The 14,488-nt window shown below is 38.1% G+C and overlaps 1 protein-coding gene across 13 annotated transcripts in view; it reads right to left on the bottom strand.

The window, feature by feature from the left end:
* The window catches only part of SUGCT (succinyl-CoA:glutarate-CoA transferase), a 354,560-nt gene that overhangs the window by 21,874 nt on the left and 318,198 nt on the right, over positions 1 to 14,488 (bottom strand). For 4 of the 13 annotated variants that reach the window (XM_085226690.1, XM_085226691.1, XM_085226697.1 and 1 more), the window contains one exon: positions 7,372 to 7,712. The exons of 7 other annotated variants lie outside the window; for them this stretch is intronic. In XM_085226690.1, coding sequence (XP_085082816.1) covers positions 7,549 to 7,712 — 164 coding nt within the window. In that variant the 3' untranslated portion in view covers positions 7,372 to 7,548. Of the gene's footprint in view, positions 1 to 1,776; positions 1,923 to 7,371; positions 7,713 to 14,488 lie in introns of those variants that run through there. 2 more of the 13 variants (XM_085226693.1, XM_085226702.1) reach the window with 2 other exon arrangements.

The following is a 14,488-nucleotide window of genomic DNA, read 5'->3' as shown; positions in this document are numbered from 1 at the left end:
TCACAATCACTAGTCTGTCCTTTTGATTGGAAAGCACCAAACCGCACATGCACAGTTTAAAAGAAGGGACTGGGACTCGTCCAGCATCAAACAGGAAATCTGTGGCACACAGATTCTCTGATAGCCTCCAGTTAGTCCAGCAGACACTGCACTTGTCTTCTTTGTATGAGGATAAAGCCTTAAATGCTATGAAGCCCTACAGATCTAAGATAAATCCCACCGTTTCAAGATCTTTTCCTGTATCTTCTGCTATCAATCTTCTTCTCATCTTAAGAGTTGAGCTTCTGTCTCCTCCAGCAAAAAAAAAAATCTGAACAACTACCTCTGACTTTACTGACAGGAAGAGGAAGGGAATCCACTTGATCAGTCCAATTCAGATAGCTTTAAATCACATAATGCTTATTTCCTTACAGAGCAAATGCTCATAACCAACTTATTCAAATACATGAATAACATTAAAGAGCCTCTATTTCAAAGCATCATGCAAAATCACCTCAATTCCAGCATTCAGCTGCTGACTGAATGCCCAGGTGATACTGTGGACAATTACATATTTAAAAAATACTGCTAGTAAAATCATTGGTAGAAATCAATTCCAACAACTGAGTAAAAAAACCAACCAACCAAACAACAACAACAACAACAACAAAAATCTCCTAAAAAATTGAACTCCCAAAAACCCAGAGAACGGAGCTGGACAAATTCCAGGCATGTAACAAAGCCAGCAATTACCTGCATTTTTTCCCAAAGACATATATATGTACAAGGGATGTTGCCAGCTCCATAAAATTTATCATGAAACTTGCTATTGCTTGTTTTCCTTTTAAAATCATATCTAGATATATTGTTCTACCAAACTACTTCAGAAATCTCCTATGAATTTTTAAGCTGCTCCTGATTGTTTTAAGGTCTGATTCTGGGTATTTGAGTATTTAAGTTTGGCTGTAGTCCACATTTCCCACAGTAAGCTACTCACAAAAATGTTTAGGATTTCTCCTCTCTTCAAAACACAGTTCACTAAATGAATCTTCTACTAAAGTCACACAATAGAACTGATAACAGTTTGATCATTAATGCAATTATATATATTATATAGAACCTCACAGGTGTTAAAGAAGTACCTAAGTTTTATACAATATCACAATTTAAAGTGAAAATGAAATGATGAGAGAGAGAACAATTTTTAGCCCTATCAAAGATGCAACCCCCCCCCCAGGGATTTAAATTTTCTGGATGAGAGCACAATAAAACACGAAAGCCTTTCCCATGGGAAGTTAAAGAAATGAGGGTTTGTGTACGTGGAATATGCCTGATTATTAGAAAATATGTTAATAGCCCATCTCTACACAAATGACATAATCTGGCATATTCAAAAATATACAAAATTCATGCTGTAGTCATAGGTTTAGATTCAAAGCCCACTGAAATCAGTGAGAATTCTCTTTCATTGCCCTCAAAGGGTAATGGATTAGGGTTTCAATTACACAATGTTTATGGCATAAAATAGATCTATAATTTTTTTACATTTCATATGTAGTTTTAGTTTTCATACTTTGGGCAATCAATTTCTTGGTTTAATGTGTTGGAAACCAGCAATACACGTTTAGAAATCAGATGTGTGCCCTAAAATTCTGCAAAAACACTTGTAACTGTAAAGCAGTTAAGACATCCTGTGCATAAGGAGACAATCTGAAGAAGAACCCCATAAAGCAGGCAATAAATCGTCTTCAGATGTATTAAACAATGCAAATTTGTTAACAAGTGAACATTTCTTACCAATTTACCATGGTGGTTTCTCCCATCTCATCAGATCCAAGGTGGCAACCAGGCTCTGCTGCCAATCTGTTTGGTCACATACACTCTTGCCAGGTGAGATTCTGTTTCAGCTAGCATCTTTCTGCAGACGTACAGGTGGACTTGGGCTGCACACAAGGGCTCCAGTTACTTACCATAATGCAAAATCTGGAGGTTTATGCCAATACAGACGTACCTGAACACAAGTCTCAAGCACAGTATGCCCTATTCTTAAGGACCTTTCTCTATATCAAACTGTTTCCCAGAAAACATGCTCCTTAGGGAATGGAGAATTCCATGAAGTGGATACATTATAGCCAGGGCTGCACAAGAGTACATGCAACTAGACAATGGGTATTGTTTTGGAAAACATGAACTCATGTACAGTTTTGCAGTGTGATTGCTTCACGATCTTGTTTTCTCCAGCTAGATTGCATTTCCCATTAAGCAGCATGGTATGCTCTTGTGATAAACTCATGCAATATACAATACAAGTCCTTGTGGCCACCTGGCCTGAAGGTGAAATGGGGCACAAGAAACTCACAGGAAGCTTGGTTTGGCATTGCTGAATGAGTATTTCTGTCTTTCACCTAAAAAACCTTTACTCTAGACTTTGGGAGATAGAGAGTTTTGATAAAAAGATTAAAAAAATATCAGACAACTGTCATTTTTCTCCTATTACATTTGGTTTAGTCAGAAGCTCAGTGTTGCATAAGAAGAGTCAGTGGAAAATGTATATACATCAGCCTGCATTTTTATATATAACATTTTAGTGTGGAAGCTTAGCTGCCAATGGATCTGCAAGAGATGAGAGCTACGTATGCAATCCTTTACCAGGTTACACATCTTCAAATTTCTTCCCATATTTTAAAGGTTTTTTGGACAGTCTGGAATAATAATTACACAGGTGAATTGTGAAATAGCTGAGAGACAGAAGCAGTTCCAGTGATGCGGATTCTTCCTCAGTCTGTTTTTCTGAGTATTTTTAAGAAGGAGTGTGACACTGCTTGCTAAATTAGACCAATATGAGGGCCTTGTAAGGAATTACACCCTTTACACTATGATTTTTATGGATTTCTTATTGGTTAAAGACTAATTGGTTTTATTTGTACCAGTGGAGAATAGAAAAAAAAAACAGAAATTAGCAACTTGTCTCCATCTCAGCTCTTGGTTGGCCCTCCTTCAATCCTTGATACAGCCTGTGCCAAAAATGTTGTTGCAGAAGTTTCATGGGTCCTTGGCATATGTGATTCCAGGCATTTTTCTCACACATCTGATCCAAATTCCAGTCACAACAGAAACATACGGTAATTGAATTGAGTGGCTGTCAACTTTAAAAAGGTGACTTTATCACTGTTTATCAGTGTATTTTTATCACATCGACCAGTATCATGCAGCCCTCTGTGTAGGAGGTTACTTGATCCTGCAAGAACTTCTTTGAGATGGATTTTTTTTTTTTTGTCAGCTAATAGCGTTTAGCATTTCACCAGGGCACATTAAATCCAATGTACAAGCAGTTAAGAAAAGTACTGTATCTGGCACTGCTTAATGTCATTGACGTGAAATGTGAGCAGCTGTGCCAGCATTCCTGAACTCTGAAAGTACTCTACCTTTTCTCTATCTTTTCACAATTAAATAGCTTTTAATACATTCTGGGTAAATAAATACCTTTTAATACATTGCTGTAACGTTATGAAGGACAAAGGATTAGCTATGTCTTGTCAGGTAGATATTAAAATAAATCATAACCATTTTAGTCATAGAGATGCCTAACTGCTTGTTACCTCCTGGTTCACCACGCTGAGGCATTACAGTGCTCTGTGAGTGGCAAAGCTGTATGTTGATTTAATGAAAATGTCCTCCCTAGTTGCTCAGTATGCTTGCTCATGCACTAGAAGAACTACTATAACTGCTAATTTAGCCTTAGCACACTGCTGATAGACGTCTTCAGGCTGAGCTTTAAATCTTTCAAAAAGCAAGGCCAAAACACTGATTAATATCAACAATCATCCAGAGAGACTATTTCAATGAGCTTAAAACAAAAAGACCTTTATATTTTGTACTTAAGTCACAAATGGGGATATTTTCCCTTTCTCTGCTTGTTTGTGTGTATATATATACATATATAAAAAGAAAAAAGAAAATAACAAAATAAAATAACTTCTTTTTCTGTCCATTTTTATAAACCCAAGAAGAAAATGAGCATTTGCCTTCCTGCAAAATTAAGTGATGGTTATCAAAAGAGCAGTTTTCACATGAACATGGATACACAGGCCTTTTTATACTGCGAGCTGACAAGGCGGGTGGGCATCTGCTAGTAACCTGTTACAAAAAATACTTTTGGATGCCAACTCTAAAGCATTCCTTGAAGGCAGTCAGCACAGGGACTTCCCATGTGCTCAGGCAACCATGCAGGAACTTACCAAGTGTATGGGAAGATGATCGGGGAGAGACACCATGAATAAGAACTGTATTGGAGCAGGAAAAATCATCACTGTCCATTTGCGTGTTGTTCAATTGGAAATAACTTTTGGTGAACCGTTAATATACTTGAGCTCGATCCTCAGATTTTGCAAAGCCAGCCTGACTCCACCATTTTTGCAGTTTTATGGGTGATTTATACTTGATGAAGAGCCTTACAGGCTTTCATGGAGAAAAAAAAGGAAGAGGATAGGAGGGAGGCTGAGGACATTCTCTATATTCAAGTAAAGACAATACAAGGACAACGGGGTTCCTCAATGCAGAGAAAGGAGTCAAAGGGGTTGTGGACCAAAGAGTCATCAAAATGAAAATGTCCCTTTCAAATAGCAGTTACAGCATCCTGGCAGATAGTTACATGTGGGTTTGGATTTGAACCAGTCAACAGATGCAATAGGTGTGTCTTCTCTCTCTCTTGTCTTTTTTTTAATACAATGATGTCTCAATCAAGTCAGTAAAGCCAACCCATTCACACTCACACCATGACAGCAGCAGATTTCTCTCTTATTTAAGCAGAGAAAAATAAAACTCATTGCCTGAGAGAGCTACATCCCTCCTCTGAAATTGGAGGGATCTCAGCTTATGAGGTTCAGAATCCCATGTGATGATTGATTTCCTGCTTTGCATGACAAGAGAAAGCCATTCTGAAATGAAAGATTGTCAAAATGTATCTGGCAATTGAGCTCCAGAGACACATATTCCTGAATATTACTTAGAAGAGAGCAGTAACTTTTAAAAATTCTTTTACTGCATTTATTTACATTTATTTTTAAAGGAAAATGGCACTATACTAGCTTGGATACTATGGACTTTTAAAATTCCATAAAATTAGAAAAAACCAAAGGGCCAGACCTTATGAAAGGGCAAAATTTCATGATCAGATCTTGGAAGCTCACCGGACTTCTTAGACTTCCAGACACAAACCATCTTCCAATTAGAAGAAGAGTTTTTACAGCCTGTGTTCGAGAGTATGACTTAATCAAAGACTGAGAAAGCAAAATTATATCTGGATTGCTCTCACTGCAGTGAGTGCTGGAGGTGAGACAATATAATGTCTCTGATTATCTCCCTAGGCATTTGACTGTCAACATACCAGAGAGGAAAACACTAAGAAAAGAAGAAAGGGAAACACTGTTTGAGTGTGAACTCTGCAAGAAATATCTTACGGAGTTAATAACCAGATATTCTGCTGACTTAAACAAGCTTGCTACATAAAAATCAAAGAAGCTCTGCCTATTTGTTATAGCTAAGGATGTGGTGATTAGCTATTTCCATTGCTTGGAAAACCACAGGAAGAAAAATAATTAAAAAAAAAAAATCCTTTACCAAAACTGTCCAATATTTTTCTATATCTTATGTATGCAGTTCTTAGAAATGGGAAGAAGAGGGCCTTTAAAAAATAGAACTGTGAAATTCATTTGTAAATGTTTTCCGATAATGCTAAATAGTTTGCATTAATAAACAAAATTCAATTACCCATTTTATGTGTTGCTGAATTCAAAATTCTGCTTTTCTCATTAAAATAGGGGATGTTCCCCTTAGATTAAAAGGAAGACAGACTATATCAAAACCTCTTCCAATTCAGTTTCAATTCTTCACCTATCATCTCCCTATTCTCAATTCAGACTTATTTCTCTATTTATTTAAGAAGTCACTCTTCCAGAATCTCATGATGTGTTTAGCACATGGACAGAGTATGGAGTTTGCCAGAAATGCAAAAAAAAAAAACAAACAAAAAAAAAACACACAAAAACAAAGAGAAAACAAACAAACAAATGAACCAAAACACACTGGGCTTCAAAAATGAGCCACCACAGTAGGGTTCCACTTCCAATTTGATTATGTAATGACCTCTTTTTTTCCTCCAGAAGGTAATACAGAGCCTGAAGTTCAGATATAATGCAGAGGATGTTGTTTGTTAGAGTGGAAACAAAGTGAAAAGCTAGTTATAATGCCAGGATTGTTTCTGATACTTAGGGAGTAATACAGACATTATTTGTTAAGTGTCAATTTGAGTTAGTTTTATTTAGTTCTAGGAGCAGAAAGGCTTTGCCTCATTCCCAGGATGCACACTACAAAAGTTAGGCCTGCCCATACACAGTTTACATAAACTATATGCTGGGATAGAGGAGCATGGCATTTCTTCTGTGAGTGAAGTATAGCCAAATTATAGGTTTCTTCTGTACAGGTTTGCATAGAAGAAATGGGTCTTCTTTAATTTTTTCCTTACTGTTTGTAGTGGATCAAATTTTTTCACCTTCTCACAATACAAGGTGCCTTACCCCAAAGAGCATCATCCCTACTACAGGACATGGTATTACTAATTCTGATGAGGGTTAGTCTATTCTGACCATGCTATAATCACATGGTTGGGACTAAAACAGAAGTTTTGCAGATATTTGTATTTAAGCTACGTTTTATTCACAGTGAAAGGCATTTTGGATGGCATCTCGTGTCAGAGATAAATATCAGTACCTACTCACAGAACCAGACTAAAAACTTGGGCAAGTTCTGGCATGTGCCATTTGGCATGCAATTTTGTGTGAATCAATTAATTAAAGAGCGCTCGGGGCCTTCTTGATTAAAATTACAAAAGAGAATCATAGTTTATCTCTCAATCAGTCTTACAAGAGGTTCAGTTCATAACTGAAGAACTGGATCAGTTCCAGCCTTCTTCTGCTAACATGTTGACTTTGTCATGCTCATGCAATGTAATATGAAGACGTACCAGTAATTGGTGTTACCAGGTAACAGAAGACTTTTTCAGTGGTCACTTTACCTGTGCTTTACAATAGAGATGAAAAGTTCATGACTGAGATTCTGTTCAGAATCAATTAGATCAACCAGTAGTTTGTACATGGCTGATTTTCCACTGAAGTAACTGTGCAAGCCAGCTTTCTGCAAAGGGAGAGTCTACTACAAGAATTACTACATTTCTGCTTCTTTTCACTAACATAATACCTTTCTGGGGACAAACACTTAGGCAATTACTGTAATTACGATAAGAACTCCATTTCCCATACGATATACAGAAAATGAGTAGCCACATAGGGCCGTATAATTATATTTAACCCTCCTTCCCCCAAAAAAACCTTTCACTTGGACAGCATGAAATTGTTTATTTGATACATCAGTGTTAAAATCATACAAACACACATGGAAGTAAATTAAGAATTAAATTATGTCTTCTCTTTGAGTCCCATTAGGGGAGCTGAAGGGAGCAAAGAGAGGACAAAGCTATGTGAGCTCAGTGTGAAGGAATGTAGCTAATGTTCCTTATCTGACCTCATGCTGAGCCACAACACCAGCGCGGAGCAGTTCTTCTATGGCATCATCTTCATACCTAAGCATGCCCTTCAATACCTCCACTGTATGCTGTCCAACAAGTGGAGGTGGTTTGGGATGTGACACAACAAATTCACTATATCTTACACCTGGCCCTGTTAAAAAAAAAAAAAAAAAAAAAAAAAAACAGATAGGAAAGATATTATTTTCAACATTTACTGCCCATAGCAATATTGAAGTGGTTACGTTAGTTTAAAGAAAAGTAATTTTCAAAGCAGTCTTAACACAGTGTGTATTAGTTTCAGCTGGGATGGATTTTTCTTCAGAGTGTGGTATGATGCTGTGTTTTTGGTTCTAGGAGAAAAGTAATGTTGGTAAGACACCGATGTTTATAGCTGCTGCTAAGCAGTTCTGTACACAGCCAAGGCCATTCTCAGCAAAGGGGCCAAGGAGCAGAGAGGGAGTAGAAATGGGTCATCATGAGGAAGGAGTTTTGAAGGGTGTGGGAGTTCATCTGGCTCTTGCACTGCTTGGGATCTAGCTGGGCATTGGTGAGGGGGGTAGTGAGCAATTGCTTGTGCATCAGTTGTTATGTACATTCCTATACATACTTACACAGTCATAACTTTATCCTTTTCCTTTTATCTATCATAGTAAATACTTTTATCTCAACCCACAAGTTCTACTTTTTCCCTCTCCCTCCCCCTGATTCTCTCCCCCATTCCACTGGGCAGGGGGTTTTGAGTGAATGAATGTGATGCTTAGCCACCTGCTGGGTTAAACCACAAGACAGTGCTTATTTACCACAGAAAAGTTATATTCTGGAATTAAAGACTAAACAAATTCCTGCCAACAATAATGCAGCAATAAGCCAGATTTGCTGAATATTTGTCCAATGTTAAGAAAGTTTTTCCAGCAGTATGTGTTTCAGGTGTTCTCAGACTAATGTTACATCCCAGGTCTACCACTCTGCTAGCCTAACATAGACACTGCTAAATCCACACAGTGGGATGTGCTGCAGAAATCCTCACACTGTTCACAATGGGAGGCAGGACAAATATTAGAATCCAAGGAAAAGTCATGTAAAGGCACTGTTACTGCTTTCCCAGTAGCACACGTGCAGCACCATCTCTAGCAAGAGACAATTCAAGCACCTCTGCAGCGTTCATCATTACCCTGCAGTGATGAAGGACTGGCACCAGGCTCAGGAACAGTATTCCTTACCTTGTTTCATATTTTCAAGAAAAAACAAACATAGTAGCAGCCATATGAAACTTAACAATGGTTTCTTTACTTTGGGCAAGAATAACTTTAAAGGTGGAAACCGCTTAGGGAAGCTGGCAATGACACAAAAACTTTTGTGTCTACTTCAGGTATTCTGATCTTAGTTTTTAGCAATCCTCTGCAGTGAATTGAAGAAGGATTTCAATGCAGTTCTTTGCAGACAAGTAGTTATATTATTACTGTCAGACTCAGAAGAAAGAACAGGTCACACGTTTACTCTGAGATTAGAAAGACTGTTTTATAGAGAAACAGAGGATAATAATCTGCAGAATTGTCAGTTAAAACTTTTTCTTTAATAAATAATTCAACAACTTTTGATGCTTTTGACAACAGCCAGAAAAATTCCTCTATTCATACTTACGGCCTTTATTATACCCTCATAAGGATTTTACAGAAAAAGCCACATGTAGTTACATCCTCCCTGGTATCACTACAGCTTTACTTGGAAATGCAAAGAAATATATACACAGAACAGTCTGGCTTAGTTCTGAGGGAATAACAGGACATCAATTTGCAAGGGAAACAAACCACAAGAAGTCATCCTGTAAGAGGATTTTAAAGTGAGAATGATGTGAGAAGGGATGTTTAGGAAAACTTTTTTCCAAGCTGATTGGGTATGTTCCTAATAAGTATGCTCCTAGCAGAGGTGAGGTATAGTTCCTATGTTTCAAAAAGAAAGGAGAGAACTGGGGAATTACAGATCAAATCATTAAACTTCGAGTGATATTAAATAATGTAGAAAATAATCACACTGAAAGTATTCAGGATGTACCTATTAAGAACAAATAATTTTCATTCAGCCTCCTCTTTGTCTACCAGAAGAAGCACTGAGGGTGAGATACATCCCACCTAACTTCACATGCTGATAATCTAGATATAGAGTTCTAGTTGCTTAGGTTTCCTTTTCATTAATGGCAGACAAGAAGATGCACATTTTGAATTCACTAAAGAAACATGGTCTAGGTAAATCCAAAGCCAGGTACAATTCCGAGTGGGAAATCAAGTTCAGAGAACAGCTACTTGGGGTCTTCTAAAACAGCAGAATGCTTCAAGTGAGCTCCACAGGAATCCATTGAGAAGGAAGCACTAATCGGTATTTTTTAGTGGGTCAGTTGATGGAACTCACATTGTACTGCTTAGGTTTCAGAGGAGTTCAAGTTAAAACTGATTGTGAAATAGATTTCACAATGACCAGGCTACACCAGAGAAATGGTCTGATAAAACAGGGTGAAATTCAGTAATGTCAAGGGGAAGGAGGTACATCTAATTTCATAAATACAGGACAGGGACAATCAGCAAGGTAGAAAAAGCTAGGGGTCACTCTAGATCACAAAGTGAATACGAGTCAACATCATGTTGTTGTGAAAAAGGTTACAGCGTCATGTGCGGATGTACAAAAAAGAGAGAAGCCTGCAGGACACATGAAATAATCCTTTTGCTCTAGTTAGGGATGGCAGGTCACAGCTGGAATGGTGACTAGTGGGGGTCCTCCATTGCATAGCCACGAACCCCAAGAGTTTCTTGCAGAACAGCAACCAAAATGATCAGTGAAGGCATGAACGACTGAACAAAGAGGAGGCCCGTAAAAAATACTGTCTTCTGAACTGTCTTCAAAAATCTAACTGTGACCCTTCTGCTACATGAAAGTAAACCCTTTTTCATATTCATGATGGATGAGAAATTAACTGACTTAAATTGCAAAAGTAAGAGCAAAGTTAGGCACTAGCAAATAAACTTTGGTCATGGTAGAGACAGTGAAAGGCTGAAAGAGGTCTCGTAAGGAGTTTACAGATTTCCTATCAATCAGGCTTTTAGGAATTATTATGTTGGTATAGCAGAATCTATGGCTGGTCCTTGAGACTTCTTGATCTCTCTACCTTTCACACACTAATATTTGTGAGAGCTAGATCAGGGGTTAAGTTAATCTTTCTATTAACTTATCTCCCTAATTCAACTCAGTTTGAACATAATTAAATTTTCAGAGGAAATCCCATGTGAGAGATCAATACCTAGGCAATAGGCAATAATATTAGGCAATTTCTATAAAAAATAAAAACAAATTAGAAATAATCTTATTTCTGGCACGTGTAGCTGAGAACATACACTTCTTTATACAAAGAAATCATCAGACTCCCACAGGAACTTAGCAGTATTTGTACATAGTTTCCATTTGATTGTGCAAATTTTTGCTAGTGTAAAAATTTCCTGTCTTAAATCCCAGGAGTTCTTGCAGTGATAGCAGAAGACATTGAATAAACTCCTAATGAGAGGAAAACAAAATTGATATTAAGTGTACAACGGGCATAAAACGCTTCACACTTTCCAAAGAAATTAGTCTTACAAAGTAGAACACACTAGAAAACTGCACAGCAATTATAAAAAACAGTGTCTTTTTTGAGCTTTCATTGTTTGACTCATCATTCATCACGCTACTTTTCACTTTGATGGAGTTATAAAGTTATCTACATTCATTCAAAGGAGCTAGCTGCTAATGATCCATCATTAACGATTCTCTGTTCTTTCCTTGTGTAACTTCTCCTTGGCTTCTGTGTCAATTAGGAGGGTGCAAAGCTTGCCAGTCAGGCTTCAGCAATCCCACGCTCCTACCGAACAACACTCCCAGAGAGCAACCAGCAGAATGCTATGCAAATGCTAATTAAACACAACTGCCTTATGAGGAAACCATCCCTTCAGGCAGAGGGAGGTGAACTGCTTTAATTAAGGTCAGAAGCATTTGCATGTGGGTGAGTTACAGGGAGCTCTGCAGATGAAAGCAAGCCTTTGCTGGGGTAGAAGCAAAGTTACTGGCTGGAGGAGGTCACCTGTTGGTCCCATCCTGCTGTAAGCAGGACACTGCTCTCAATTCAGCCATCAAGTTAAAGGGACAGCTATGGTCACTTGAAAAAAACAAGGAAAGAATGAGTAGTTTTGGTTTACCTTTGTCCCATTAAATTAAAAAGAGTTTCTTGCTTTTTGCTTTTATTACTGCCAGTAAAGCAAAGAGCTTTCACCACATTTAAATTCTAGGCTGACATTCTTCTTATTATTATTACTTTGACACATTGCTAAAATACATGCTGTGCACAACATGCAATGCTCAAAGATAGTAGTGCAACAGGAAATCAAAATTTGTATCAGTGTTGACTTTGATGGCCATCTTGAAGATTTCCCCAGTAATTGAACTCAACACTATCACAGTAAATTCTATTTCTTTGGTGCCTGTTACAGCATTGCTAGGCACTGAGCAGAGCTATTAAGTCGGGACATATTAAACACATTAAAGCAGAAGATAAAATGAAATAAAAGCACTAAAGCTAGACCATGGTAAGGTTCACTCTATAGGAATGAAATATCTTTGAACATTTGAGCAGGTGAAATACATGATGTACACTGGAACGTGTCACTCCGCATTTCTGAGATTCAGAGCTACAGAATCAAAGTCAATTTTATGATACAAGTAGTAGAAACTGAAGTTGAACTAGAATAACATTAAAAGAACAAAGAACAGTATATAAAATGAATAAAGATAATAAACTTTGCTTTTTCCTGACAAATAGCAATCTTCTAGCACTGTGAGACAGTCACCAGATAACACTCTCCACAGCACAGCTTAAAGCATATTGAAATAATCTAACTCTTAAGTTATGCAGAGGGAATTAGACCCGAAGATAGCCAAGCTCAGGGAAAAGGCATGATTATTTGTTATGATTCAAGTGGGACAAAGAAAAAGAAAGGGGAAGTTTGAACTAAGGTATGCGTATCTATTCTTGCAACACATCTACATTTGAAAAAAGAGAGCAACAAGAAATTCAACACCCCTGGTTAGCTAGCTCTACCTCAGCTCACAGATTACTCTATATACATACATGAATCACACAAAAACAAACCAAGAACTTGTACCTCACCCAGCATGGTGTTGCTACATAACAGTTTTGGAATTCCAGTGAAATATCATCAACCATCAACAGAGATGGCCCAGAACACACATTTGCACCCAGATCCCATATACACTACAGTTCAAGTATTTGGGGTGTTCAATCAGCTACCTGTGAAACCACTACAAGGGCAGGATCAGCAGAAAATGAGAAGTAACTTTTAAGGTACTGAAAAGAAAAACAATACAAAATATGTCAGAGAAATGGGTTTAATGGCTTACAAGAAAGACACTCAGGAGTTAGAAGTGATGTGTTCAGGGATATGTTCCCAAGAGTAGATGTGGGAGACTTCATTTTGAATGTTGGTTCTCTTCCCTGTTGTCCCAGCCCTGACTTCTGTTAATCTACCACTCAGCTGAGATGTGCATGTGATGCCTGAGCATGCAGTACAGTGCAGCCTGGCCATGATGCCTTTACACTGAGCTTCTGCTCCTTAGTAAAATACAGTGTAAAAAAGTACACACAGGCCAAAAAAGGTCGTTAAAAACCAGAAAGAATGATTTACTTCATTTTAACTGGAGAACTCCAATATTTTTTGGTTTCTTGCTACAGAAGGTTGAGATCTTGGGAGACTTTTTGGGATACATTTTTTTAATCTCTGGAAAAAAATCTTTTCCTTTTACATTACATTACAGCTTTTAAGGACAACTCAGAACTGGAAAAAAATCAAGGGGATGATAATATTCAGACTCACTCCTTCTTCCTTTACTGCAGGTTCCACTTCCTTCCCTACATAAGATACAGCCACACAAAGTATTCAACTGGCACACAGCAAAGCTGAGAGGGTAGAAAACTTTGTCAGGATGCATAGGAATGGATGGAAAAACCTTTGCAAATGGCAAAAAAAAAAAAAAAAGGTACATCCTGTGTTACGTGCCATACAAACACAGATATAAATAAATCAATAAATCAATAAGCATTAGTAAACAATATTAATATCTGCAGTGCAGTAAATGTAGACAGGAAGGTAGAACAGAGCCTGTTTGTAGTGTGATGATACTTGTAGGAGAGGGATGTGCTAGTAAGATCCCACAGTCTTGTCCCCTGGTGAAGGAGGAGGATGACTAACCTTTTTGTAGGAACAACACAAGAGTTGGTGTGTGGTAGGTGGCTACAGAAACACCTGAGTATGGTCAAGAGGATATTAGGGCTACTGCCACTCAAAAGGAGGCCCAGATCAGGTGCCTTTACACTAATGCATGGAGCATGAGTAGTAAACAAGAGGAGCTGGAGGCCATTGTGAGGTCAGAAAGCTACGATATAGTTGCCATCGGGCGAAACGTGGTAGAATGACCTGCACAGCTGGAGTGCTGTGATGGATGGCTACTGATTTTCCAAAGAGATAGGCAAGGCAGGAAGGGTGGTGGTGTAGCCCTCTATGTTAAGAAAGAATGGGAATGTATGGAAATTAATGATGGTGATGATAGGGTTGAGAGATTATGGGTCAGAATAAAAGCAAAGGCCAATAAAATTGATATTATCATGGGAGTTTGTTACAGGCCACCCAACCAGGATGAAGAGGTGGACAAGACACATTACAGACAGTTGGGTGAAGTCTCAAGATCTCTCCCCCTTGTTCTCATGGGGGACTTCAACTTCCCAGACATCTGCTGGATTTATAAGCCAGCAGAAAGGGAACAGTCCCAGAGGTTCTAGAGTGTGTGGGAGATAACTTCCTGACACAGCTGGTGGAGCCAACAAGAGGAAGCAAA

This window comes from Meleagris gallopavo, chromosome 6, assembly GCF_905368555.1.
Source record: "Meleagris gallopavo chromosome 6, MGAL_WU_HG_1.1, whole genome shotgun sequence".
In the NCBI taxonomy this organism is placed as follows: Eukaryota; Metazoa; Chordata; class Aves; order Galliformes; family Phasianidae; genus Meleagris; species Meleagris gallopavo.
The sequence above is the reverse complement of the archived record's forward strand: the minus strand, read 5'-3'. Positions and strand labels throughout refer to the sequence as shown.